Here is a 27,180-nt window from a genome sequence, read left to right on the forward strand (position 1 = left end):
CGACCTTGCCTTAATATTACGTATTAAATGCCATTCATCAAACAATGTATTTCTAAATTGAGTGGATTTTTACAATAATATTGCCAACACCGAGATTATTCTGACTGTCATATAATGGCTGGGTAGACCCCTTCTTCCAGTTTAAAATACTTCCTTCTCTGTCCTTAAATAAAATAGCTGATGCAGCCTACAAATGAAACAGAAACACATTTAACTGGGATCGGATGAACAAAATAACACTTTGAATCGCAGTTACCTCTTACAGCTATATTTGCAAGATAACTCCGATCTGATGTTACCGCTTTCCCCGCACTTCCGCTTCATGCAGACAGGTATAATTTCCTCCTTTGGTGTGGTCTATATTCCTGATAGTGATGGTGACAGATTTGCTCCCTGCAGCTGCAAGCTGGCAATCCATGTAATTTGCTTCTCCTTGTCTGTAAAAGCAACATGTGAGGGCAGGAATATCCCGGGGGATATTACACTGTAATCCACAGAAATAATTGTTTTGTGACGGCCTGTAAATGGAAACAAATAGTCGCGACAGTCGACTTCAAATGCAACACAAACTTACTTTGCGAACTGTAATATGAATGATCTACGCTTCGGTATACAGAACATAAATATGCAGATAACAGCAAAGAACAATTGGAGGTTAGTAACATACTGAAAGGCTTACACTCCGGGACTGGAGTGGTGTCCTCCCGCAGGTCGGGGTAGCCGATTATTTTGCAGGGGCCAGAGCTCCAACTCTTATACTCCTGCTGTACGAGGTCGGTGCGGCAGAGCTAGTTGCCTGACCCTTGCAAAAGAATAAAGCACCGGCTCAAACTCGTGCCGTCGCTGATGTGCAACGGTCAGCAGACATAAAAAGAATCCACGCACAGGCATCTTCCACTCGTGGACTTCACATCTGGAATAACGGAACCTTCATTTAAATATCTGCGAACTCCTTCCCTTTGGTGTGGAATCATGTCAAACTCGCTCGAGGGACAGCCAGTGATGATGAGTAACATACAGGGGGAGAACATGCACGGATTCAAAAATTGGGCTGACATATGGATAATTATATGTCACAAAGAAAAGTGTGAAATGAGGGGTTTTAGAAGGCAGGATGAGGAGCAATAAACTAAACGAAATATAAACCAATTTTACACGGGGTGCATGCTCAGGGAGACATGCACATGTCTTCTAAGATGGCGGGAAAAGTTCAAAAGGCTGTTATGTAAAATTTGTAAATAAATGGATAGAATATAAAAGCAAGTAAGATATGCTAAATCTTTTCAAAAATCACTTTATTTAACCCTGATGGAATTTTGTGTCCAGCGCAGGTCGTCATACTTGAGGAAGCATGTCATGGACAAAGAGATGGTACCGCGGAGATTGACAAGAAGTGTACCAGGGATTTGAGATTTCAATTCTGTGGCGAGACGGGAGAAGTTGATCTTTCCTACTCAGATCAGAGAAGGATGGTCGGAGATTTAAAAGAAGCGAATAAAATCAAGAATAGCTGCGATTGAGCAAAAATAGAGAAACTGCTTTCTGTGCCAAATAGTTGGTAACTGGACAATACAGATTTAAGGTAACTAGCAACAGAACCAGAGGGGAGAAGGTGAGGTTTTGCACAGTAAGTTCTTATCGTCTGTAATGTACTGCAATGAAAGTGTAGTGTAACCTTGAAAATGTAATTGTATAAATACTCAAGGGAAATATGTGAAAGGATACGGTTCAAAGGCAGCTTAATGAGATGAATATGAAAGCTTTTCTAAGAGCCAGCACAAGTAAAATGGGCCCGAACAGTCATCCTCTGTGTTGTATCGCTCTACGATTATACGATCAGTGGTGAAGTTGGCAGTAAAGGATCAGTTTGCGTGTCCAGGATTAAATAAAGTTTTGTTGATATAAGGGGGATTTTCTGCATATACCAAGAGCGTTGAATATATAGATTAACAGTCGCTGCTCTCCTCCATTAACCCGTGATTGTGACCATGTCCTGCTCGCTGAGCTGGGAATCTAAACAGTTACTTTGAACGGAGGTTTCATGTTTGCATCGGTACCACCCTAAATCAGCTGGGGATTTATTTCCAAAACAAAATGTAGAGCAAAATGTCACTTCAGGGGAAAAATAGTAAGATTTGTATTTACAGCGCACCGTTCAAGCACTTAGGAAGTCCCAACACGCTTTAAAGGCAATGATGTGTTATTTGAAGTGCATTCACTGATGCAATGTAGGAAACGCGGCAACTAATTTGCAAACAGCAAGCTCCCAGAAACAGCTATATGATAATGATCAGATCATCAGTATTTTTTAATGAAGCTGGTTGCGTGATTAATATTGGTCAGGTCTCCGGGGATATGTCCCCTGCACTTATTCAATCTTTTCCATCCACTTCAGCGTGCAGGCGGGGCCTTCAGTTGCCTAAGAACTCATGTTTAGAGTGGAAGCAAGTCTTCCTCGATTCCGAGGGACTGCCTATGATGATGGATGGTGGAACAGTCTCGAAAGGCTCAAGAAATTAACCCTGTTCCTATGTTGGGTGTTCTGTCAGTCGTTATATAAATTAAGCAAATTCCATTCTAAGGGGATAAATGTTCATAATCTACCCATGATGTAAACATTGTATGCAACATGTATTTTTTCAAAATAGAATATCTAACCTGCTGCTCCCGTGGTGCTTCCACTTACCCATCAACAGCGACGTCTATGAAATGTATCAACATGATTTGAATTATATCCTCTTGATGGGAAAGGGTGCAGAAGAGTATATTGAAAGCCCATAAGCATAGACTTTCGTATTGTAAGGACTATGCTCCTACGGAGTTAGTGCATTTTTTCATGGTGATAATGTTGCAGTGTCAATGCAGCCAGTGTGAGGGAGATTCGCCTGTGGATACTCTGTTGATGAGAGTCCGCCCAAACCAACGTTGCCTTTTCTGGAGTCCCGCTTGATGTGGGCATTCCACTGAGACTGAAGCTACGCAGCTCAGTGTTCGAAGTGAAGACGCCAATTCATGTATCGGGACCAGGCACGATTACATTCACATTTCAGGTCCTCTGTCATAAGGCGGACCTTCAGTTAGTAAAGTGGGGCCCTGGAGCGCTCCTGACAGAGTGCTACATCACGATCTGCCTTGGCAATTTAATCAGCTGATTAAATGAGTTTTGAGACTCTAGTGCTATGACGACTTGAAGGAGGTGGCCCTAACGCACGCCACATCCTGCATACTAAAATATTATTAATCTGCTTCCTGTGTCAGCAATTCCTTCGTCGACATACTTATTTCTCTCTTTTTCCTTGTCAAATTCTCCCAGTTTACATTCAGTAAACCCACAACTCCTGTCCACATGTTGCAGTAGATCAATAAATATTCAGATTAGCTGGTTTCTGACAACACCAATGGGTAGCAGTAATGTTGGTGGGAGGAAAGGTCTATCGATTGAAATCCACCAGTGTGCTTGAATTTAAAAAAAGCTCATATCCATCATTCATCCTCGGGCCTATTACTTACCCAAGCAGCCATTCCAAATAAAATAAAAGTGACCTTGATTGAAAAAATATTGCATTTGATGCTTTTATTTAAGTAATTTTTCATTTAGAGTAAACAGATATTTCATCGCACTCTTCAACTCCTCTCTGAATTTAGTCTGGGTTAATCCATAGATACACGTGTTTGTACAAGCGGAAAGAAGCTGCAGCATGAATCCTACCTGCTGAACCCGATACAGCGGAGTATTGAGGTATTTGTCGATATAATTATAGTTTTCCACTAACCAATTTAGCGAATACACTACATATATCATCCACAAAAGTATGAAATTACCAGATAGAGTAAACAGCAATATCATGGATTTTTTCCGGTTCTCCATCTTTTGGTCATTCTGATCCTGACCATTGTTCCGGAGACCCCTGCGGATTCTATTTGCCGCAATAATGTGTCTGACCGTTAGTGCATTGAACGAAACAATTAAACAGATCGGTACTAAAGGGGTTATAATACTATCAATCCACTCATATGCGCTCCAAAAAGGCGAATTATAGAAGCTTTCATTCGAAAAACAAAACCAGGGAACTTGGTCAATTATAATTTTAGGCTGGAATGTAAAGTAAAAGGGGATACATCTAATAGGGCTAACCACGCACACGGCTCCTAAAACCACAGTCGCAGTTCTCTGCGTGCAATATTTCGTTCTGAGCTTCTGACAGCAAATGGCTATAAAGCGATCAAAGGTGAAAGCAACCGTAAACCATACCGAACAATCAATGAATGCAATGCACAACACAACCAACACAGAGCATACAGGAGTGATGGACAAGAAATTAACAGGAAAATACATAATATTAATGCGATTCAGAATTACATCAGTGACAACAACAAATAGATCGGCCGCTGCCATTCCCACCAGATAGCGAGTGATGCATTTGGAGAGACCACACTTTCCGCGGGAGAGTATCACAATCGCCACCATGTTAACTTGAAGAAATAGGAATACAAAATTTAGTTTAGACTCTGCCAATATGTTCTGTTTACCACAATCTCGTGTCAATTGCTGCTAGGTTTTTGGTCTGTGCCGTTGGTAAATGACTATTTCGCTCGTAGCCCACGCATGTTTCATATTATGAAAATAATAGCAAATTTGGACAACCACAAAATAGAGAAATTTATATAATGCATTTTTCAATGAGCCGCATAGAAGAGCATGGTGAAATTCATTGGAGACTAAGAAAGGTTGGATTCAAATGGATTGAAATATTAAAAATAAATAAAACATGTAAAGAATGGAAAGTTCACAGTGATGAGCTATGCAATAAAATTTAGAAAGCCATAATAATTTGAGTGGCTTATACAATATTTTTTCCATGACTAGCTTTGTGAATTAAAGTAAAACCACAAATCAGTAATGACCTCTAAAATAATCTTGTTGGCGGATGAAATGACACAATAGAATTGAATAACGAATCGTCAGGTTTCAAGAAAGGCAACTCCTTTAACAGTCGGACAATCATTAAGGTTTATGAGATTACTCTAAATGGAAGATATAAAGTATCACAATGCAAGAAGGGATTCAGTGATGAACATAACGTAAGAGTCAACTGTAGACAATCAATGACAAATTGAATATTTATGCTCGGAATATAATGATAATGATTTTGGAAGTTGCATGTACAGTGTGAAATAAAACAGCTGTAACAAATACTAATTTGAGATAAGGAGTTATGTTAAAAGCAAGAGAGATAACGTGGAATTGTGAGATTATATACCGGGAAGTTGAAAAAGTGCAAATTACAAGAATCCAGGATAAAGTGCGGCAAAATATCAGTCGGGCGTGCACGTTCATGTACAGGAGAGGAGATAAAGTCTGGACTGCAGACCCTGTCTCAGATCGTTGACGATAAGAAGGTTTATATGAGGTGTATTCAAACGTCATTGAATTGAGAGGACAGTGAAGAACACTAAAATAAATAAATCCAAGAAAGGTTTAGCAGCTCACAGTAAGGAGACAACTGAAACACGAATACCTGTAATGGTTTTGGAAAGTACAATAAATATCACAAATATATGCAGTAAATTCAGGGATTCATTCATTAAAGTAAAACACACAGTAAAACAGAAGTAGCATATTGACTTGAGAGATTGCAATGAAATAGAAATATAAAAGCAACAGGTACTTAAAATAATTAGAACATAGAATGATGAAATTATGGAAACATCAACTATTGATATAAGACATTATATCAAAAAGGAAATAAAATATTATCATGAAATAATGTGTTGAGATGTCACGTTAAAAGTGAAATAATAGCAGTACAAATAAAAAGGAAGATCAGCCGTGCGAATATCGGGTTTCTGATCCGCATCATCTGATTTCCACGGCAGTCGCATTTGCATTTCAGCCCTTTAGCAATAATCATGTGCAAGGCCCAATATACACATCTGCGGAGTTATTAATCCTCTAGAAATTCGGTAATGCCGCAGTTGGGCGTTAATTATTAAAAAGTGGAAAAATTTGTACTAGACGCAAATCAATCACTCTAAGCGGTATTTAGTTTTGGCAGACCAAGTGGAAAGTGGAGTGCTAATTCAAGCACCAATCTTCTCTTAGGGTTATAACGTGCGAGAGAGGGGAGGCAGCAAAGAACACTAAACCATGACGAGCACAGTGCTAACGGCATGTGAAGCTGTGTCCAACACATAATGGAAAGCCCAATGATGTTGCATCAGCTAGTTGTCTGCCAGCTCTGTTTTGAAGGCGACCGGCATGACTCACATTATCGTCGTGAACACTTCTACAAAGTGAAGGGCTTGGACACCTTGCACGACTGAGACAGGAAAAACTTTGCACAGGCACCAGACGAGTGCAAATAATAAAGTGTAGTCGAGCTGAACAGCAGATCCTTTAATTACTGCTCGCCTATTGGCCATCCGGATTTGTAACGCATCCTCTCGATGTCAACTTCGGAGTGCATTGATACTGCAGGGTGCGCGAGTTAATGTTCTATCCAGGGCACTAATGGAGCACTGCGCACTTTATGACATCACAATCTGCGAATTACCAGAGGCACAGGTACGATGAGTTAGCGCAAGTGCTAATTCGGCACCGAAGTTTGCGTGTGTTGCTGCATTCACCGCAACCAATCACTAAACAATTAGCTTCCTGACAGGAGACGCTAACCTATCGCTTTTCCAGCTCAATTAACTTAAATAACATTATTTTCGTGGAGTTTTGTGTTGGTTGCTAACTTTACGTGCATCTATATGGTTGAGCTGCACTACTTCTTCTTCAGGTGAAGAATTGGTCTGGAATATACAGTCAACACCGAAGCAAAGGCAATCATTGTTGGTCCCGAAGACAGCTGCACAAAACCATCTTGCGATCTCTCTGATGACGTGCAAGTCAGAGCAGTGCAGAATGCTGGGAAGACCCAAATGAGAACTGTCGTGACATCAACAATCTGTCTGCGCAGACAATCAAAATCCATAATTCTCACCGACCAGCAAACAGGATGTGGCGATTTTGCTTTTATTCAGACTGTTTAAAAATGTTGTTGGCAGCAGAATAAATATTGAGGTTCTCGCATGGGACAAGGTAAAACTGATATAAATACTAGCAATAATTTAAAAAATATATATTTTTAAGTTGAATAATAATTGTTATTTTCATTGTTATGCAAAACTTTGATCACGCTACAAATCCAAATTAATTTTCCAAGAGCATAACTTTTCTTTAGCTGGCAATAGGCGATTACACCCCAGTTACCTTATTGCAACAAGGCTATATGTTAATCTTTCGTTTAACAGCGAGATTAGACAGAAAAGACAAGTCTTGGTTAGTTGGACTTTCCCTGCTTACAGTGAAACCAGGCTAATGGAGGTGGAGAAGGGGCGGGGCTCAGCAAAGCCTGTTCAAATAGTGAATATATGACTACAAATTCAGGATTTTCTTGTTTGATGCATATGCCCTTAATCATGATCAAGTGGTCAGATTCAAAGGGATAATAACTGTGGATGATTTTAGTTCGCCATCTTAATCACAACAAATTCCAGGCCAATAGCACATATTCCACGCAGTACTCGCAGCAGGGCGACTCAATCGTTCCATGGTACCTCATGTCAGGAACAAGGGAGTGGCTTTTACAGCCCGAGGGCAACACAATTGATAATATAACAAGCAATCATGTTAATGAAGAAATATGTGAAGACAACTGGAATGGGGTCTATGAGGTTATTCTTGCATCAAGTTCTAGAATCAGATTTGTTTCATTGTGATACGATTCAGTGCAACTTGAATATTGGTGAAAATTTCACCTTCAAAGACTTTAACTGAGCAAGTGAAGAGCAGAATGCGACTGTAGCGAATATATGTAACATCCCACTTTTATGCAGAGACAAATTAACTGATGAACAAAGTGAACCTTATGAGTTAGGAAACTGGAACCTACTTTCTGCTGCAATGTTAATTGCTACCCTTTTGTCCCCAATCGTCCTCGCATGTGCAACTTAATTAAAATCATTACAGTAAACCAACATGTCCCAAAGCGTTTCTGTACTATTTCTGATCAGATGTCCATGTCTATTTTAGATGGAAAATTCCACAATGCACATGAGATTAGGCTAATTCGGCAATATTGCTTCTGCCAAATACTCAACAAACGTTAACCTTTCGACAAAGAAGTGCATTTGATTCTAGAAATGGCTCTAGGGCGATTCGCAAAATGGGCGGTAACGGATCGTCCACCCGTTATAGATAGTAACTTTGACTGCACGTGGGACCGAATAGCTGATGCTGCCACCAACGGGCACCCGATCCTCTACTGCCCGTTTTGAACCACTGCCCGAGATGGATTTATTGGCCTGTACATTTCGATGATCCAGTTCAATGTAAGCTGTACGGAAAAGAATTTGTAACAAAGGTGTCGCTGGGCTGGCCACCTTACAGGAACAGTAATCATCACATAGGGCGTTACAATATGACTAACTGGATGTAATATCTTACCGGTGACACCAAAGACTGCAAGCATAGGGTAGTAGATTCGTTCGATTCGATATATTAGTGGATATCCCATTTTCCGCGAGAAACAGCGATATCTGTGCTGCTAATCAGAAGGCTGCAAAATGATCAAATATTAAGATTAGTTCAAAGGAAATTGACTGATATACGAGAGAACCTCCATGCAGCTAATTCGCGGGAATGTGCCACACGTTATGTTAGTTACATTGGCTCGAACAACTAGATTCATTAACCACTTAATGTTCTACTTTTATTGAGCAATACAAATAGCTTTATGAGTATTCAGACACGTACGATAACATATTGTTTCCTATTTATTCACAATAAATAAAAATACAACTGTTTTCCCGAAACACCAGTGTTATGTTACAGGAGATTTCTTATTGACATGATGCTTTTAAATTGCCAAATGGGCTGTTATGTCAATTCTGTATTAACTCTTCCAGAATTTGCACTCACAACATTGTGCATAGATTAGAGACATGCAAAGTCAGTACCGTGGAAGTTTGCAATGCAAATAGATATGTCAATTCATATCTTGTCATACAAAGTATCAAAGAAGAACTGGGCTTTTCCAAATATTTTTGTTTTCAAAAAAAGAATTCACAAGCTTATGATATTCGCCGTGTCTATTGCTGGCATCCCCATTTTTAAACGTGAGAAGTGAATAAGAACATGATAATAATTAGGAACAGAATAGGCCATTCGGCCCCCTCGAGCCTGCTCTGCAATAAAAGAAAGTAATGGGTGATCTTCTACCTCAACTCTTGTTTGCAGCACTGTCATCATATCCCATGATTCGCCTACGATTCAATAATCGACCGACATCCACCGCGAAAAACTCAGAGACGGAGCGTCCATTCTCATCTGGGGGACAGAATTCCAAAGATTCATCACTCTCTGAATGAACAAGTTCGTTCTCATTTCTGACCTAACTGGCCATGCCTTCCTTTTGAGACTATGTCCCTTGGTTCTGGACACCCCAGCCAGAGGGTACGGCCTCCTGACATTTGTCCTTTACGAATTTTGTATATTCAATGATATCTACTCCTTTTCTTCTAAAATCTAGAGAATATAGCACTAGTCTACTCAATTTCTCATCATTGGACAACTGACCCCATCCCAGGACTAGGCTGGCGAAGCTTCCGTGCACCTCCTCTATAGCAATGTTATCCTTCTCAAATCCACTTGAAAATAAGGCCAACACACCATTTGCTTTCTTAATAGCTTTCTGTACTTGTATGTTAACGAGCAGCGCTTCGTGTACAAGAACACCCAGGTTCCTCTGGACACCACCATTTTCGCATTTCTCTCACCATTTCAAATATACTCTGCTTTTTTATTTTTCCTACCAAAGAGGAAACATAGATTTCTTCATGTTACATTCCGTTTACCAAGTTGTTGCCAATTCGGCTAGTCTTTCTAAGTCCCCTTGATACCTCGTTGCATCCTGCTCACAACTTACATTTGCACCTAATTAGGTGGATATGGATTCATAGATGTTCAACACCGTCACCTTTGCATTGTCAAAGAAAAAACTGATACATGCTTATGCACATTCAGACTGTAGTCGCATAGATTTACATAGGGGGATATTCAACCATTTTCACCTGCGCCAGGCTTTTGGACGCAGTCCTGTTCATTCTCGTAGCCCATTAGTCCTAAGCCCCTAGCTGTATCTCAATTCTTGCACCTACTTGCAACTGTGGAAATCGCACGTTCTTCTTACCAACATTTTTTGCACATACCAAACTGGCTGTATTTGGCTCCTGGTGCTCATTCACTAACGTTAACTAATTTAACACGGTGTCAGGTGCGTTGTAGTTTCAAACATTAAATATTTCACCTGCTAAGCGTCCTTCATTTCTAAACATGTAAACATGAAAACTGGTATAATGTAGGATGAAAATAAATCACGGGCTGTGGCGCAAATTGGGCGGTATTAAATCGGACGTCAGTTATGCGCAGTACCTGATTGTCAGATCCACTGCAACCCAAAGACAGTGAAGACAAAAAGGTGCAAATAATTTATAAACGAATCACTTTATAAAAGGTGCGTACTGAATCAAGTTATCGGCGGGATACCACAAGCACTATTACACACATATCACATCATTAGGGAAGGATCAGTGCCAAAAGACTGCTATCCATATATTACACCGACTGCATTCCTCTCGTTTACATCCAGCTGAGGCTGAACCAGATTGTTTGCAACTTTGGTGCCGTATTGGACACCAACTTTGAAATTACCATCGCCAAATTCATCCCTGCCTCAACTCATCTGCTAATGAAACCCTCATCCATGCTTTATTTACTTCTGGACTTGACTGCTACAAAGCACTCTTGTTGACCTCCCACGTCCTACCCTACATAAGCTTGAGGTCATCCAGAAGTCTGCTGCCCGTGTTCTCACCCGCACCACGTTCGGTTCATTCATCACCAGTTTTCTCCCTGACATAAATTGCCCCACGATCAAGCAACGCCTCAATTATAATATTCTAATTTTTTTTCTAATCCTTCCATCGCATTGCCCCTCCCTATTTCTGTAATCTGCTGCAGTCCCACATCACCGCTGCCCATCCCGAGCTATTTGAGCTCTTCTAATTCTGGCCTCTTGAGCATCCTGATTTTAATTGCACAACTATTGATGGCCTAGCCTTCAGCAGGCATGGCCCTGAATACTGGAGTGCTTCCCAAACCTCACTGCCTCTTAATCTCTCTTTCCTCCTTTAAACCACTCATCCAAACGTACCTCCACTGCCATGTCTTGTTCAGCTGAACTAATTTCTCCTGAGATGGTTCAGCTTTGAAATGTTTTTTACAGCACTGGTGCGAAGCGCCTTGGAATGTTTTGCTATGTTGAAGGTGCTATATATATATATTTCGTCTTGATAACTGTCCAAGCTAACAACATCAGTATCCTCATCCAAGTTAACATCCCCAGGATTGAAGCACTGGCCACACTCGATCAGCTTCGCTCCAGGCCACAAAGTTCGCATGCCAGCCACGAGACGCCCCAAGCAAATACTCTATATGGAGTTTCTTCGTGGTAAATGAACTAAAGATGGGCATCGGAACCGGTAGAGGCACACGCTCGATTACTCCCTGCTAAAGTACGACTTCACCACGGACATATGGGAGTGCCTGGCGGTAGACCGCCCTAGGTGGAGAAAATGCATCCACGAGGACGTTGAGCTCTTCGAAGCTCAATGCCGAGAGCCTGCAGACGTCAACCGCAGGCAGTGGAAGGAGCGTGAGGCAAACCAATGCCACCCACCGCTTCCCTCGAAGTGTGAAGGTCCCACCTGCGAGAGAGTCTGTGTCTCATATTGGACGGTTCTGCCAACAAATAACTCACCTCAGGAGCGTAAGCAAGTATTCCTCGATTCCGAGGGACTGCCGATGATGATGATGATATATATATAATAGTTGGTTTTGTTGCACCGAATTTCCTGTCTAACCAAATTTATGTTACCATATTGTGGAGCATGCCACACCGTTTCGAAAATGTTCAATGCTCTGCGCACGTAGCTCAGTGTCTGGCAGATATCCCTTCTATATTTACCTGCAAAAACGATGCGAGTTACAACTAGTCTGTCATCAGCTTGCACAACAACTAACTCCCTAACCTCAGCCTAATTACAGGTGATTGTCTGTTAAATGTTAACTGCCACTGACTTTCAGTTTTAACTTAAAAGTTTAAATTATTAAATAAGAAAAGTATGTTCACATTCAGCCTGATAAAATAACACTACCTATATTGTTTACTCACTATTTATCAATTTAAACAAATACGTTATTACAACAATGATAATGGGAAAAAGAGGCTGCTCGTGATCAATGTTGGCATTTCGAAAATTGATAACGGTGTTATGTCAATGATCATTTAAGATGGCCGACATGTTGAACAACGACTTTGCTTCAGCGTTTACAGTAGAGGAAGAGTATAGCATGTCGGAAGTTACAAGCAATCCTGTATTGAACTAGGGACTCAATCTAATTGACAGAGCAAAATCGCTGTCATGTAGAAACTAGTGGCACTATGGAGCAACAGATCCGCAGGACCAGATGGTTTCTTTCCAAGTGATTTAAATAAATTAAGCGAGCACATTGAAAATGCTCTAACTGTAAACTTTGTCAATTCTCTCAATGAATAAATGTTTATTTTGATGTAAAAATTGCGCAGGTCTCTCCGTTATTTTGAAATGTTGAAAAAGTGAAACCAGGAAATGTTTGGAACACCTCGTATCGGGAAATTGCCCAGAAATAAGGATGGGGTGACTGAACACCTTGAACAATTTTAGCTGATCAGAGAGATCCAGCGTGCATTTGAAAAATGTAGATCAAGCCTGACAAAGCTGAAGATTTTTTTAAAGAGTTGTGTTCGGTAGTGGATAGGGGAATGTCAATGGATGTTATTTATGTGAACTTCTAGAAGTCACTTGATTATGTCCGTTATAATTGACTGTTAACTAAGATTGAATCCCATGGAAATGAAGGCCAATTATTGAGTTTGTTAGGAAATTGGCCGAGCAGACGGAGACGGGGACAATGGAAAGATTTTCCAAATGGCAGGAGGTGACTAATGGTGACCTGCAGGATCTCAGTTGGGTCCTGAACTATTCCCTATTGATTAGCGAAGTAAATTATGTGATAGAAAGAAACACATCAAAATTTGCCGCTGACACAAAGATTGATGGAATTGTGGTCAGTGCATACAATTACAAAAATGCGTTGATTGATTAAGTGAGTCAGCAAAACTTTTGCAAAAAGGTTTCAATGTTGGCAACTGTAAGGTCATCTATTTTGGAATAGAAAATTGTGCATAGCCTACTTTCTAAATGCTGAAACGCTAAAAACAATGAAGGTAATCAAAGTGTCCAGGCTCCACGTACGTAGAATGGAAGCATCTTCAATATTTACAGCAGGGAAGGAGGCCACTCTGGCCCATCGTGTCCGTGCCAGCCAACAAGAGGCGATCCAGCCTAATCCCAGTTTCCGTCTCTGAGTCCATAGTCCTGCAGTTTGCAGCGCTTCAAATGCATTTTTTAACGTGTTGAATGTTTCTGCCTCTAACGCCGTTTCAGGAACTGAGGCATAAACCAACACAGCCCTCTGGGTGAAGAAATTTCCCCTGACATCCTCTCTAAATCTTCTAACAATTACTTAAAATGATTCATCCCTGCTTGTTGAACAAACTGCTCAGGGAAATAGGTCATTTTTATCCAATATGTCCAGCCCCCTCATAATTTTATATAGCTCCATGAGGCATCCACAGCCTCATCTGTTCCAAGGAAAACAAATCCAGTCGATCCAGTTTCTCCAGATAACTAAGATTCTCCACTCCCGGCAACATCCTCGTAAATTTCGTCTGTACCCCTTTCCAGAGCAATCACATATTGCCTGTATTGCGGTGACCAGAACTATGGGCAGTACTCCATCTGTGACCAACCATTGCTTTAGACAGTTTAAGCATACCCCCCTGCTATTTTATTCTAGTCCTCGGCTAATAAAGTCAAGCATTCCGTTTACCTTCCTAACCACCTTACTACATTGCCTGATACATTCAGGGATCTGTGTACCTGCACTCCAAGATCCCTTTGTTCCTCAACACTTCTCAGTTTCCTACATTTTAAGGTGTATTGTGTTACTTGTTAGCTCTCCACAAATGCATTAATACACACATCTCCAGACTACATTCCATTTGCCACTGTTATAAGAACATAAGAAAAGAAGAAATAGGAACAGAATTCGTCCATACGGCCCTTCGAGCCTGCTCCTCCAATCAATACGTTCATGGCTTGCCTCATCATGAACTCAGCACCAGTAGCCAGCCCACACCCCATGACCACTTCTCCTCTTGTTTTTTCAGAAGCTGTCTATTTCTCTTTTAAATGTATTCAATGTCACCGCTTCCACAGCTCTCCGACGCAGCGATTTCCAAAGATTTCCAACCTTCTGAGAGATGAAATTTCTCCTCATCTCTGAATTAAATGTGCGGCCCCTTATGCAAAGATAGTGCCCTCTAGTGCTAGTCTCCCCCATCAGTTGAAACATCCTCTCTGCATCCACCTTGTCCAGCACCCTCATAATCCTTTACGTTTCGATAAGATCACCTCACATTCGTCTGAATTCCAATGAGTAGAGACCCAACCTAGTCAAACTTTCCTCATAATTCAACCCCGTCATCCACGGAATCAACCTAGTGAACCTTCACTGAACTGCCTCCAAAGCAAGTATGTCCTTTCGTAAATATGGAAATTAAAACTGCATACAGCATTCCAGGTGTGGCCTCACGAATATTTTATTTAGCTTTATTAAATTCCCCTGCTTTTATACTTTAGCCCCTTTGCATTAAAGGCCAAGATACCATTGACCTTCCTGATCAATTGCTGCACCTGCATACTATCGTTTTGTGTTTCATGTACAAGTACCCCCTGGTTCCGCTGTACTGCGCCAATTTCGATTCTTTCTCCATTAAAAAATTTACTTGCACTCTGATTTTTTTTTGCCATAGAGCATGACCTCACATGTTCCAACATTATACTCCATCTGCCAATTTTTCCCCCTCACTAGTTGACAGATATCTTCCTGCAGTCAATAACTTTCTTGTTCATTGTCGAACACACAGCCGAAGTTCGTGCCATCTGCACACTTGTTAATCATACCCCCTATATTCAGGTCGAGATCATTGACGTATTGCACAAAAATCAATTGACCTTGTACTGAGCCCTGTGGAATCCCACTGGAATCAGCTTTCCAGTCACAAAAACACACATCAACCATTACTGATTCCTGCCTTTGAGTCATTTTGGATCCAACTTGTCACTTCGCACTGGTTCCTACAGGTTTATATCTTCGAGACCACTCTGCTATGTGGAGCCTTATCAAAAGCCTTGGTGAAATCGATATACAATATATCAAAGTCACTGCCATCATCGACGCTGCTTGTTAAATCCTCACAAAATTTAATCAGTTTAGTCAAACACGACCTTCACTTAACAAATCCATGCTGATTGTCCTTGATTAATCCATGCCTCTATCAATTATGATTTAATCTGTCCTTCAGAATTGTTTCCAATACGGTTGTCACCGCCTAGTTTAGGCTGACTGGCCTCCAAATATTCAGCGTTTCCCTTATTCGCTTCTTAAATATTGGTACCACATTAGCCGTCCTCCAGTCCTCTGAAAGCAAAGCCGAGAGAACAGGAAAATCATGGTCAAAGCCTCTGCTCTTTCCTCTCTTGCTTCACTTAATTGCCTGGGATACATTACATCCGGGCCAAGGGAATTATCCACGTGAAATTGTGCTCAACAAGTTAATACCTTTTCTCTCACAATTTTTATTAATCTATTTTTTCAAACGTCTCCCCCCGCCCACCCCGCCCCCGCCGATAGCAGTGTCTGCATCGCCCCGCTTCTTTGTGAAAAGAGACGCAAAGTATTCAAGAAAAACCATGCCCACATCTTCCGTCTCCAAACACAGATCACCTTCATGTTCTCTAATTGGCCCCACTTTTCTTCGTTGTAATTCTGCTCTTAATATATTTATAAATAATCTTTGAGTTTTCCTTGATTTTACTTGCCAAGAAGTTTCCATGCTCTTCCTTTACTGAGCTAATATCCTTTTTAATTTCACCCCTGCACGCAGTAATCGGGAGCAGCGTGAGGTCGAGGATCGTGGCCTATAAAAGGCCTGAAGTTTGGGCAGTCGGAGCAGCAGTCGGGTGCAGCGGGAGTTCGAGGACGAGGATTTTAAAAGGCCATCAGCAGTTCGGGAGCGGCAGTTCGGGAACAGGTGCTGGTGCAGGGACAGAAGTAAACAAAGAAGTAATAAGAAATCGAAGTTTGACGTCACAACTTAGAGGGTAAGTGATTGGCTAGTGGATTGGTGATTATTTAAACATTTTCGTTTTCTTTTCATATTTGGAGGTAACATTTTGGCAATTTTGCCAAATTAATTTAATTTAAGGATTACATCATGGCAAGAGAGTCCAGACGCGTGTCGTGCTTCTCATGTGTAATGCAGGAAAGCAGGGACGCTTCCAATGTCCCTGCCTACTATGTGTGCTGGAAGTGTGTCCATTCGGCAGCTCCTGAAAGACTGGATTATGGCACTGGAGTTCCGCATTGACTCACTTTGGAGCTTCCAAAGTGTCGTGAATAGCACGTTTAGTGCGTTGGTCACACCGCAGGTAAAGGTTACATAGGCAGATAGGGATTGGGTGACCATCAGGCAGAGCAGTGGAAGGAAGGTAGTCCAGGGGTCCCCTGCGGTCATCCCCTCCAAAATAGATATACCGTGTTGGGTAATGTTGGAGGAAATGACCCATTTGGGGAAGGCAGCAGCAGATAAATTCATGACACCATGGATGGCTGTGCTGCAGAAGAGAGCAGGAAAAAGAGTGGGAGAGCTTTAGCGGTTGGGAATTCTATTGTAGGAGGAAGCGATAGGCGCTTCTACGAAGGCAATCGAGACAGCAGGATGGTATGTTGCCTCCCTTGTGCAAGTGTTAAGGATGTCTCGGAGCAGCTGCACAGCATTCTGCAGAGGTAGGGTGAACAGCCAGTTGTCGTGGGACATACAGGTACCAACGATATAGGTAAAAACCTGAATGAGGTCCGACAAGCTGAATTTAGGGAGTCCAGGTGTTTCAATTAAAATATAGGTCCTCAAAGATTGTTCTCAGGATTACTACAATGCCACGGTTTAATCAGACTCGAAATAGCAGGATAGTTACAACGAATACGTGGCTTGAGGAATGGTGAAAGAGGGAGGATTCCAATTCCTGGGCCATTGCAACCGTTTTGGGGGAAAGTGGGACCAGTACAAACCGGACGTTCTGCATCTGGGCAGCAACAGAACCAATGTCCAAGGTGGTGTGTTTGTTAGTGCAGCTCGGTAGGGTTTAAACTAATATGTAGGAGGGTGAAAATCTATGCAGGGAGACAGAGGGAAGTAAAATAGTGGCAGAAGTAAAGGTAGAAAGGAGATAAGGAAAAGTGCAGGGCAGAGAAATCACTGGCAAAATCAAAAAGTGCCACATGACAACACAATTTTAAAAGGACAAAGATTGTTAAATATACAAGCCTGAAGGCTCTGTGTCTCAATGCGAGGAGCATTCGTAATACGATGGATGAACTAACTGCACAGATAGCTGTTAATGGACATGATGTATTTTGGATTATGAAGATATGGCTCCAGCGTGACCAAGGCGGGGAACTCAAAATCAAGGGGTATTCAATATTCAGCAAGGATAGACAGAAAGTAAAAGGAGGTGGGGTTGCGTTGCTGGTTAAAAAGGTGACTGATGCAATTGTAAGGAAGTAAATTAGCATTGATAATGTTGAATCTGTATGGTTACAGCTACGGAAAACATAACCAACCAGTAGTAGTGAGATTGGGGATGGAATCAAGAGGAAATTAGGGATGCGTGCAATAACGGTACAGTAGTTATCATGGGTGACTTTAATCTGCATATAGATTGGGCTAACCGAACTGGTAGCAATACGTTGGAGGAGGATAGGCTGGGGTGTATAAGAGATGGTTTTCTAGAACAATACATCGAGGAAACAACTCGAGAGCTGGCCATCCTAGACTGTGTGTTGTGTTATGAGAGATGATTAATTCGCAATTTTATTGTGCGCTGCCATTTGGGGAAGAGTGATCATAATATAGTAGATTTCTTCATTAAGATGGAGAGTGACACAGTTAATTCAGAGACTAGAGTGCTGAACTTAAAGAAAGGTAACTTCGAATGGTATGAGACGTGAATTGGTAGGATAGACTGGCGAATGTTACTTAAAGTGTTGATGTAGGAATAGCAATGGCAGACATTTAAACAACACTAGAATGAACTTCAAAAATTGTACAGCCCTGTCTGGCATACAGATAAAATGTGGAAGGTGGTTCAATCGTGGCAAACTAGAGACATTAGAGATAGTATTAAATCCAAGGAAGAGGCATATAAATTGGCCAGAAAAACAGCAAACCTGAGGACTGGTAGACCCTTAGAATTCAGCAGAGGAGGAAAAAGGATAAAATTAGCAGAGAACAGAAAACTGACTACAAAAACCTCTGTGAAGAGAAAATGATCAGTGTAGGTCACTGTTTTTCAGAATCAGGTGAATTAATAATGGCGACAAACGAAATGGCAGACCAATTGAACAAATGCTTTGCTTCTCTAGTCTCTGGATCAGTTCCCATGCATTGGATGGCAGCTAATGTAAGCCCACATTTTTAAAAAGAAGGGAGAGAGAAAACAGCGATTTATAGACCAGTAAGCCTGACATTGGTAGTGGGAAAAATTCTGGAATGAATTATTCAAGATGTAATGGCAGCGCGTTTAAAAGGCAGTGACAGGATCGGTCCAAGTCAGCATGCATTTATGAAAGGGATATGAAGCATTACAAATCTTCGAGAATTTTTTGCCGATTTAAAAGTTACAGTGGCCAAAGGAGAACCAGTGGATGCTGTGTATTTGGATTGTGAATAAGATCCTACACAAGAGATTAGTGTGCGAAATTAAAGCACATGGTATTGGGAGTAATGTCTTGACGTGGAACATAATTGGTTGGCAGATAGGACGCAAAGATTAGGAATAAATGGCTCCTTTTCAGAATGGCAGGCTGTGGCTAGTCGGGTACCGCAAGGTTCAATGTTGCGGCCACAGTTTTTAAAAATATACATGAATGATTTAGACGAAGGAATTGCATGTAATATCTCTAAGTTTCCAGATGACATTAAGCTGGGTGGCAGTGTGAGCTGTGAGACGGATGATAAGAGGCTGCAAAGTGATTCGACAAATTACGTGAGTGGGCAAATACATGGCAGATGCGGTATAACGAAAATAAATGTGACGTTTCCCACTTTGGTGGCAAAAACAGGAAGAGAGAATTTTGTTTGAATGGTAAAGGATTAGGTAAAGGGGAAGTGCAACGAGACCTGGGTGTCATGGTACATCAGTCATTGAAAGTTGGCATGCGGTTACAGTAGGCGGTGAAGAAGGCGAATGTCATGTTAATCTTCATAGCCCGTGGATTTGAGTATCGGAGCTGGGAGTTCTCACTACCGTTGTACAGGGCCTTGGTGAGGCCGCACCTTGAATGTGGTGTACAGTTTAGATATCCTAATCTGAAGAAGGACATTCTTGCTATTGCGGGAGTGCAGCGAAAGTTCACCAGACTGTTTCCCCGGATGGCAGGACTGCTATAAGAGGAAAGACTGGATCGACTAGGCTTAAAATCACTGTAATTTGAAGAATGAGTTGGGATCTCATTGTAATATATAAAATTCTGATCTGATTGGGCAGTTTAGTTGCAGGAAGAATGTTCCCGATTTTGGGCAAATGCAGAACCACGGGTCACAATCTAAGGGTAAGGGTTAAGCCACTTAGAACCGAGATGTGTCGAAATTTCTTCACTCAGAGAATTGTGAACCTGTGGAATTCTGTACCACTGAAAGTTGTTGAGGCCAATTCGCTAGATATATACAAAATGGTGTGAGATGTGGCCTTTACGGCTAAACGGATGAAGGATATTGGAGAAAAAGCAGGAATGGAGTACTAAAGTGGCAAAAATGATCAGCCATGATTATATTGGATGGTTGTGCAGGCTGGAAGGGCCGAATGGCCTACTCCTGCACCTATTTTCTATGTTTCTATATTTCTGTACTCCTCCAGAAATTTTGCACATTTAGACCCTGGAATCATCGAAACAGAGAAACATAGAAAATAGGTGCAGGAGCAGGCCATTCTGCCCTTCGAGCCTGCACCGCCATTCAATATGATCATGGCTGATCCTGCAACTTCAGTACCCCATTCCTGCTTTCTCTGCATACCCCTTGATCCCTTCAGCCGTAAGGGCCACATCTAACTCCCTTTTGAATATATTCAACGAACTGGCCTCAACAACTCTCTGCGGTAGGGAATTCCACAGGTTCACAATTCTCTGAGTGAAGAAGTTTCTCCTCATCTCAGTCCTAAATGGCTTACCCCTTATCCTTAGACTGTGTGACCCTGGTTCTGGACTTCCCCAACATCGGGACCATTCTTCCTGCCTCTAACCTGTCCAATCCCCTCAGTATTTTATATGTTTCCATGAAAATCCCCTCTCATTCTTCGAAGTTCCAGTGAATATAAGCCCAGTTGATCCAGTCTTTCTTCATATGTCAGTCCTGCCATCCCGGGAATCAGTTTGATAGTGGGGTTTATAGGGTCTAGGGGGGTTTATAGGGGGGTTTATAGGCATAAGACTCAATTTTTTTCTTGATTCGTCCTTATATGCCCTGGGTATCCAGGCGACATCGGATGTGCTCGTCCCAACCATTATCTTTAACGGCACAAAGGTGTTTGAACCCTCCAGATCTCCTCCATGAAGTACTCCCACTGCTCAGACACGCATTTTCCTTCATGTCGCTGTTTCCAGTCCATTGTTGCCAAATCAACTCTCAGCTTAGCAAATTTGGCTGTTCCCGAATTTGAACTTTCTTTCCTGGTCTATCATTGTCCTTTTTCATAACTACATTAAATCTAAAAGAATTATGGTCAGTGGCGCCTGAATGCCCTCCCATTGATACCCATTCCTGATGCTGAGCTTCATTCCCTATAACTCAATCGAGAACATCCGCCTCCCGAGTTGATTTCACTACGTGCAGGCTGAAAATTAACTCTTGAAAGCATTTTAGGAATTCAGCACGCTCTATGCACTTCACACAAATTTTATGCCAGTTAATATTATGATAGTTGTAATCCGCTACTATTACAGCCCTATAGATTTTACACTTCTCAGAAATCTGCCTACATATTTGCTCTTCGATCTCCCACTCACTGTTTGCAGCGTGTAGATTATGCTCACAGCAGTGTGATTGCCCCTGTTTTGTTTTTCATTTCGACCCACATCCCTCTTTGGATGTTCCCTCCAACATATCATCCCTCCTCATAGACGGAGTAGTTTAATTAATCTGTACCACGAACCGCCTTCTGTTTTTCTTCCCTCTCTATCCCCTCTCAAATTCCTGTAACCAGGAATGTTGACCTGTCATGCCGGCCACTATTTTAGCCATGTCTCTGTACTAGCTATAATATCGTACATCAAGTGTCTTCCTGTGCTCTCAGCTCATCTGCATTATTCGCTATACTCCTTCCTTTGAAGTATATACCATTTGATACAGGCAGACATCCTTGTTGACTGCAATCTCACTTTTGTTTTCTCTGTCCTCTAATTGACCTACGTTTTTGTTTTCCAAATCAAGTTTTTCCTCCCTCTCCACTGACTCCATTCTCGGTGTCTCATCCCACTGCCAAGCTAGTATAAACCCTGTCCAGTAGCATTAGCAAGCTCCCGGCGTGGATATTGGTCCCAGCTCTGTTGAGGGGCAATCCGTCCGATTTTTGCAGGTCCTGCCTCCGCAGAAACAGTCCCAATGCCTCAGGAAACCAAAGCCCTCCCTCCAGCACCAACGGTCCAGACACGCATCCACCCTTCTATTACTTTACACATTAGCACATGGCATCGGGAGTAATCTGGAGATTACTACCCTCGAGGTGCTGCTTTTAATCTCTCTGCAAGTTCCCTAAAATCTGCCTCCAGGATCTCATCCCTATTTCTACCTATGTCTCTCGTAAAAATATGCACCAAGACCTCTGGCTGTTCACCCTCTTCCCCAAGAATGCCAAGCCACCGTTCGTTGATCGCCTTGATCTTGGCATTTGGAGGCAACATACATCCTGGAGGCAATTCTGCGTCCACTGAATCGACTGTCTGCTCCCTTCACTATTGCATCCCCTACAACCTTTACACTATTTCCACTCCTCCTGTGTAGTTGAGCTGGCCTTGCTGCCGTGGACGTGGCTCTGATCAGGCGAACAATCGCATCCACCAGTATTCAGGAGAGAATACCGTTTGGTGGGCATGATGCCCTCCAGGGCCTCCTGCACTATCTGCCTCGTCTTCTATTGTGTGGTGGCGACCACTTGCTCTCTGTCCACTCTCTCTTAGTCTTCGGCGTGACAACCTCTTTAACAATTCTATGAACTTCGGTCTCACCCTCGTGGATCCACAACGTGATTCCTGCTGCCACTCATGCTCGGTAATCCATCACTCGATTTGTTGCAGCTGGGTACACTTACTACAACTGTCGTCATACATGCTGCACGAAGCGTCCATGACTTTCCACAAATCACAGAATGTGCACTCCGCTAGATTGCCCGGCCATGCCATTCCTGCTATCCATTGATTTTACAGACTAAGAGCGAACCTTTATTTAAAAGACTAAGCCTCACCCTTTAGTAAAATACTATAAACAAACTTTTATTTAAAGACGAAAAATAACTTAAAGGAAAAATAAAGCACTCTCCCACTAGTCTTCAATCAGCTCGTGCCCTTGTGCCAACGTCACTTTGAATCTCTGACGTTCCTTTCGAATGTGTCCTGTTCAACCTTGCTTTTAGGTGCTCTGCCTTGCTTTAGCTCGCCGTGCTACTCGCACACAAGGTCCACTGCCTCTGTGGAGCCTGCGCTTGCCACGCTACTTTTATATGCTCCACCCGGCGTGAGCTTCCACTGCTGCTCCTATGCAGGTCCACTATCTCTTTCGAGCCTGCACTTGCTGCGCTACTTTTATATGCTCCACCCTGCATCAGGTCACGCTGCTGCTCCCACGCAATTTCACAGCCTCTCATAATTCATTAAAATGCCACGCACAGTTACAGGAAATAATCAACAAGCCTAATGGTCTTTAGATCTCGAGGACTGGAATTCAAGGATTAGAAGATACTCTGCAGCTATTGGCTAGAGCACAGCTGCCGTATTTAAGCAGTTCTGGTCAGCACACCGGAGGAAGGATCTTATAATCCTGGAGGGAGTGCAGCATAGCGTTACCAGATTGATAATCGGACCCTTGTTATTACTTTCCGAATAGAGCTTACACAAATTGTGATTGTATCCCGTGATATTTAGATGTTAAAGGGATAATTTTATCAACGTTTTCCAGATATGAAGGTAAATAGATAGGGTAGAGAGAGAAAACATATTTCCACCTGTTGGGGCGTCTAGCCAAAGGTCATCGTCTAAAACTTAGAGCCAAAAATTTAATGAGTGAGATTAGGAAACACTTCTACACAGGAAGGATTGACGACCTTTGCAATTATCTTCTGCCAACAGCAATTGGTACTTGGTCAATTGCTAATTTTAATTCTAATTTAGAAAAATATCGGTGAACCAAAGGCATTAATGGTTATGGGCCAAAGCCGGGTATACGCCTTCCAATAGCAGATTTCCCAATATGTCTTGAATGACGGAACAGGCTCCAGGGGCTAATTTGCCTATTACTGTTCCTATGATCCTAAGATACTCATGACTTAATTTTAAATTAATTAATTGTGCTTAGTTGTAACATAGAGAGTAATAAAATCTAAGATTGAACAAAAAGGACAGAGGAACTGATAGGTAAATAAACATGAGAAGGTTGTTCAACAATAAAAGGCTCAAGCAATCTAGCAACTCACCAAAAACATCTTTATGTTGTATTTTCCATTCATACTGTAATGGTTGAAGAAGCTGTTCATGCTAATTTATTAACATTGAAATATTTTGCCTCCCTCAGACGTTGCCACTCTTCTCTATATCATTTTTTTACTCTCTTTACTCGAAATATCCCTTTTCACATCCGATTTCATTTCAATATCCTGAGCTGCTAGAGTTCACCAACCCGTGTTCAATCTATCCTATTCTAATTGTTAATCTGTGTGGAAGGCTTGTCTTCTTTCCAGACATCATCTAAATCTCCAAACTGCTCCACTACCCTGTTCACTTCTTCTACAATGTATGGAGTAAAGAGCATCTAATGTCTCTTCCAGTAAAACCTCACGATGACTGAAGTTCCTTACACTTAATTATACATAAAGCATGAGATGGTGCGATTTTGCAATTAACGTAGCACCAATATCAACGCTGCTATGTATAATCTCCAATTTAATACAATGACTCCTGTTTCCAACAGATACAGTGCAAACTGATACACCATAACCATAAACATTACATTTTACAATGAAGTCCAGTGACAGTCAGATAATTAACTCACACCGAAGCAGAGAAGGAGATGAGAAAGATCAGCAGCAAATTTAGTTCATTCGCCAGAACACTGAAGCGGCGCCAGATACAGACACAGTGAAATAATATTTCGAAAAAGTGATAAGTAATAACTACATTGAAATCTCAGTATACTAAAACGTTGTTTCGGAGAGAGTACATTTCTCTGCCTCCTCTTAACACTGAGAACGTGAGCTCTCTTAATATTAATCATTGAAGCACATTAATGAAATAATATTCCAGGAATCTTAGTTCTGCAAACTGTAAGGATAACAGGACCTGATGAAAATACACCTGCTCTTAACCCATACACTTGATTCCAATGCATCCCATAGAGAAAATATTCCAGCAAAAATATCTGGTTTGGATAAAGGAAGCTTATTACAGTTATAACTATTCATCCAAGAAGTAAAGAGCAGACACTTAAAGCAATCCTTCCAACAAACAATAGAACAAAACAGGCGGCTTTTCATATCTGGTAGGAGAAGAAATTTGTGTCAGGTTCAAGTCGCAGTTAACATCGATTTACACGCTTAAAGCTGTGGTAACGACTTACCAGGAACTACAACGGCTGCAAGAACAAAACAGTAAATATTTTATATCTGTTGGATGACAGGATATCCCATGTATGTGAGAAGCAGTGACTTCTTTCAGAGTGGGACCCACAGCTCCGGCAGCATTCTAAGCTTATACATTGCAATGGGCCCTGATTTATACAAGGATATGCCTCCACAGACAGGGTTATACTCGCTGGATCATTGCAATTAGTTCGAGTTACGAGAACAAACACATTACATCAGCAGCTTTGACTCTGATGTAAATAACGTGGCGGATGAAACACAAACATCTCAAATCCACAATATTACCCTAATCTGACATCTCTCGGGAATGAGACTTTAATCTGTATTCATACTTGACAAATTCAGAAATAATGAGCAGCTTCAGTTACATTTTTCTTGCAATTGTATTGACCATGTTCACGCCTGCTCATTCATTTAAAGATTGTACCGATTTCTGCTCAGTGTGCCGCGAAACCAAGAACAGTAGAATATATGTTTTCCGTTCCGGCAATATTCCAGTTAAGTTATTAATATTTCGCCTCTGCCATGAGTATAGTCAAATGTCATTTTCAGTATGACAACCTTGAAATTATTGCTGCATAGAAAATAATCTCGATGATATTGGGGCATGGTACCTGAACATGCGTCATTAAAGTGACTTCCTTCGCTACTTTATTGCAGATGGTATCCATATTGTTCTACATTGATCCATCATATGATCACCAGTACATAACAAAATAGCAGCTGGAGTAGATCATGCGGCCCATCGATCTTGCACATCCACAGACTAGCATCGCTGATCATCTGCACCTCTTTCCCGCCTCATCCGCACACCCCTTGATTCATTAGTTCCCAATTGTGCGTGATAGTTCGAGAGGCAAGCAGGCGGAAAGCAGGGCTCGCAATCGGAAGGAACCAACCACGAAATTACACGAAATTTTCTTCGGGAATCCTCTGCGATGTGGATGTCAACTTGCTGATAGAACAGCACATCCCATCTGTCCCTGTGCTCCAAATTGATTAATATACAAGAATATATTCTGAATCTAGCAGATCCTGGCAGTAACTGTAACATTACGACAAGGTTAAGGGAAGATTTATTCTCTCTCGACAGGTGCTCAGCTGTGATGAAAGTCCGATGCGGTTTAAAATCCATTAGATTGAGGAAATTCTGATTAGGAGGGCAAATAACCCCTATGATTATGGTAAATTTCAGGATCAATGGAGCCGGAATAGCATAGGTTGGACAGCGTAAGAGGGAAGATCACCAAGCATATTGTCTACGGAGCTGTCGTGACACCCGCCTTCCTGTATGACAAAGAGTCGTGGACCACATACAGCAAACATATAAAATCGCTTGAGAAATGCAAACAGCAATGTATTCGGAAGATGCTGCAAAAACCCTGGGAGGATACACGCACCCGGTCAGTGTTCTCGATCATGCCAACATCCCCAGCATCGAAGAACTGACCACACTCGACCAGTTCTGTTTGGCGTACCACATTGTCTACATGCCTGACACATGAGTCCCAAATCAAGCGCTGTACTCGGAACTCCTACACGGCAAGCGAGCTCCATGTGTGCAGACGAAACGTTGCAAGGACGCCCTCAGAGCCACTTTGATAAAATGCAACATCCCCAGCAACACCTGAGTATTCCTGGCCAAAGACATAGAAACAAAGAAGCATAGAAAATAGAAGCAGGAGCAGGCCATTTGACCCTTTGAGTCTGCAACGCCATTCAATATGATAATGGTTCATCATGCATCAACTGTACCCCAACCCTGCCTTCTCTCCATATCGCCTGATTCCTTTTAGACGGAAGGGCAAAATCTAACTCGCTTTTGCAAATGTCCAACGAACTGGACTGAACAGCTTTCTGTGGGCGAGAATTACACTGGTTTACAACTCTCTGGGTGAAAATGTTTCTCCTCATCTTGGTCTTTTATGGCTTCCCCCGTATCCTTATTTGTTATTCCTTGTTATGCACTTCCCCAACATCAGGAACATTCTTCCTGCATCT

At 41.8% G+C, this 27,180-nt stretch overlaps 1 protein-coding gene across 1 annotated transcript; it reads right to left on the bottom strand.

Annotated features, from left to right (window-relative positions):
• Positions 1-3,574: 3,574 nt before the first annotated feature.
• Positions 3,575-8,564, bottom strand: LOC139243737 (probable G-protein coupled receptor 139). The gene is made up of 2 exons (XM_070870850.1): positions 8,495-8,564; positions 3,575-4,473 (listed from the first exon to the last, which is right to left on the bottom strand). The coding sequence occupies exons 1-2, from the start codon at positions 8,562-8,564 to the stop codon at positions 3,575-3,577; spliced, it is 969 nt and encodes a 322-aa protein (XP_070726951.1).
• Between the last annotated feature and the right edge of the window lie 18,616 nt (positions 8,565-27,180).

This window comes from Pristiophorus japonicus, unplaced genomic scaffold (assembly GCF_044704955.1).
Source record: "Pristiophorus japonicus isolate sPriJap1 unplaced genomic scaffold, sPriJap1.hap1 HAP1_SCAFFOLD_185, whole genome shotgun sequence".
NCBI lineage: Eukaryota > Metazoa > Chordata > Chondrichthyes > Pristiophoridae > Pristiophorus > Pristiophorus japonicus.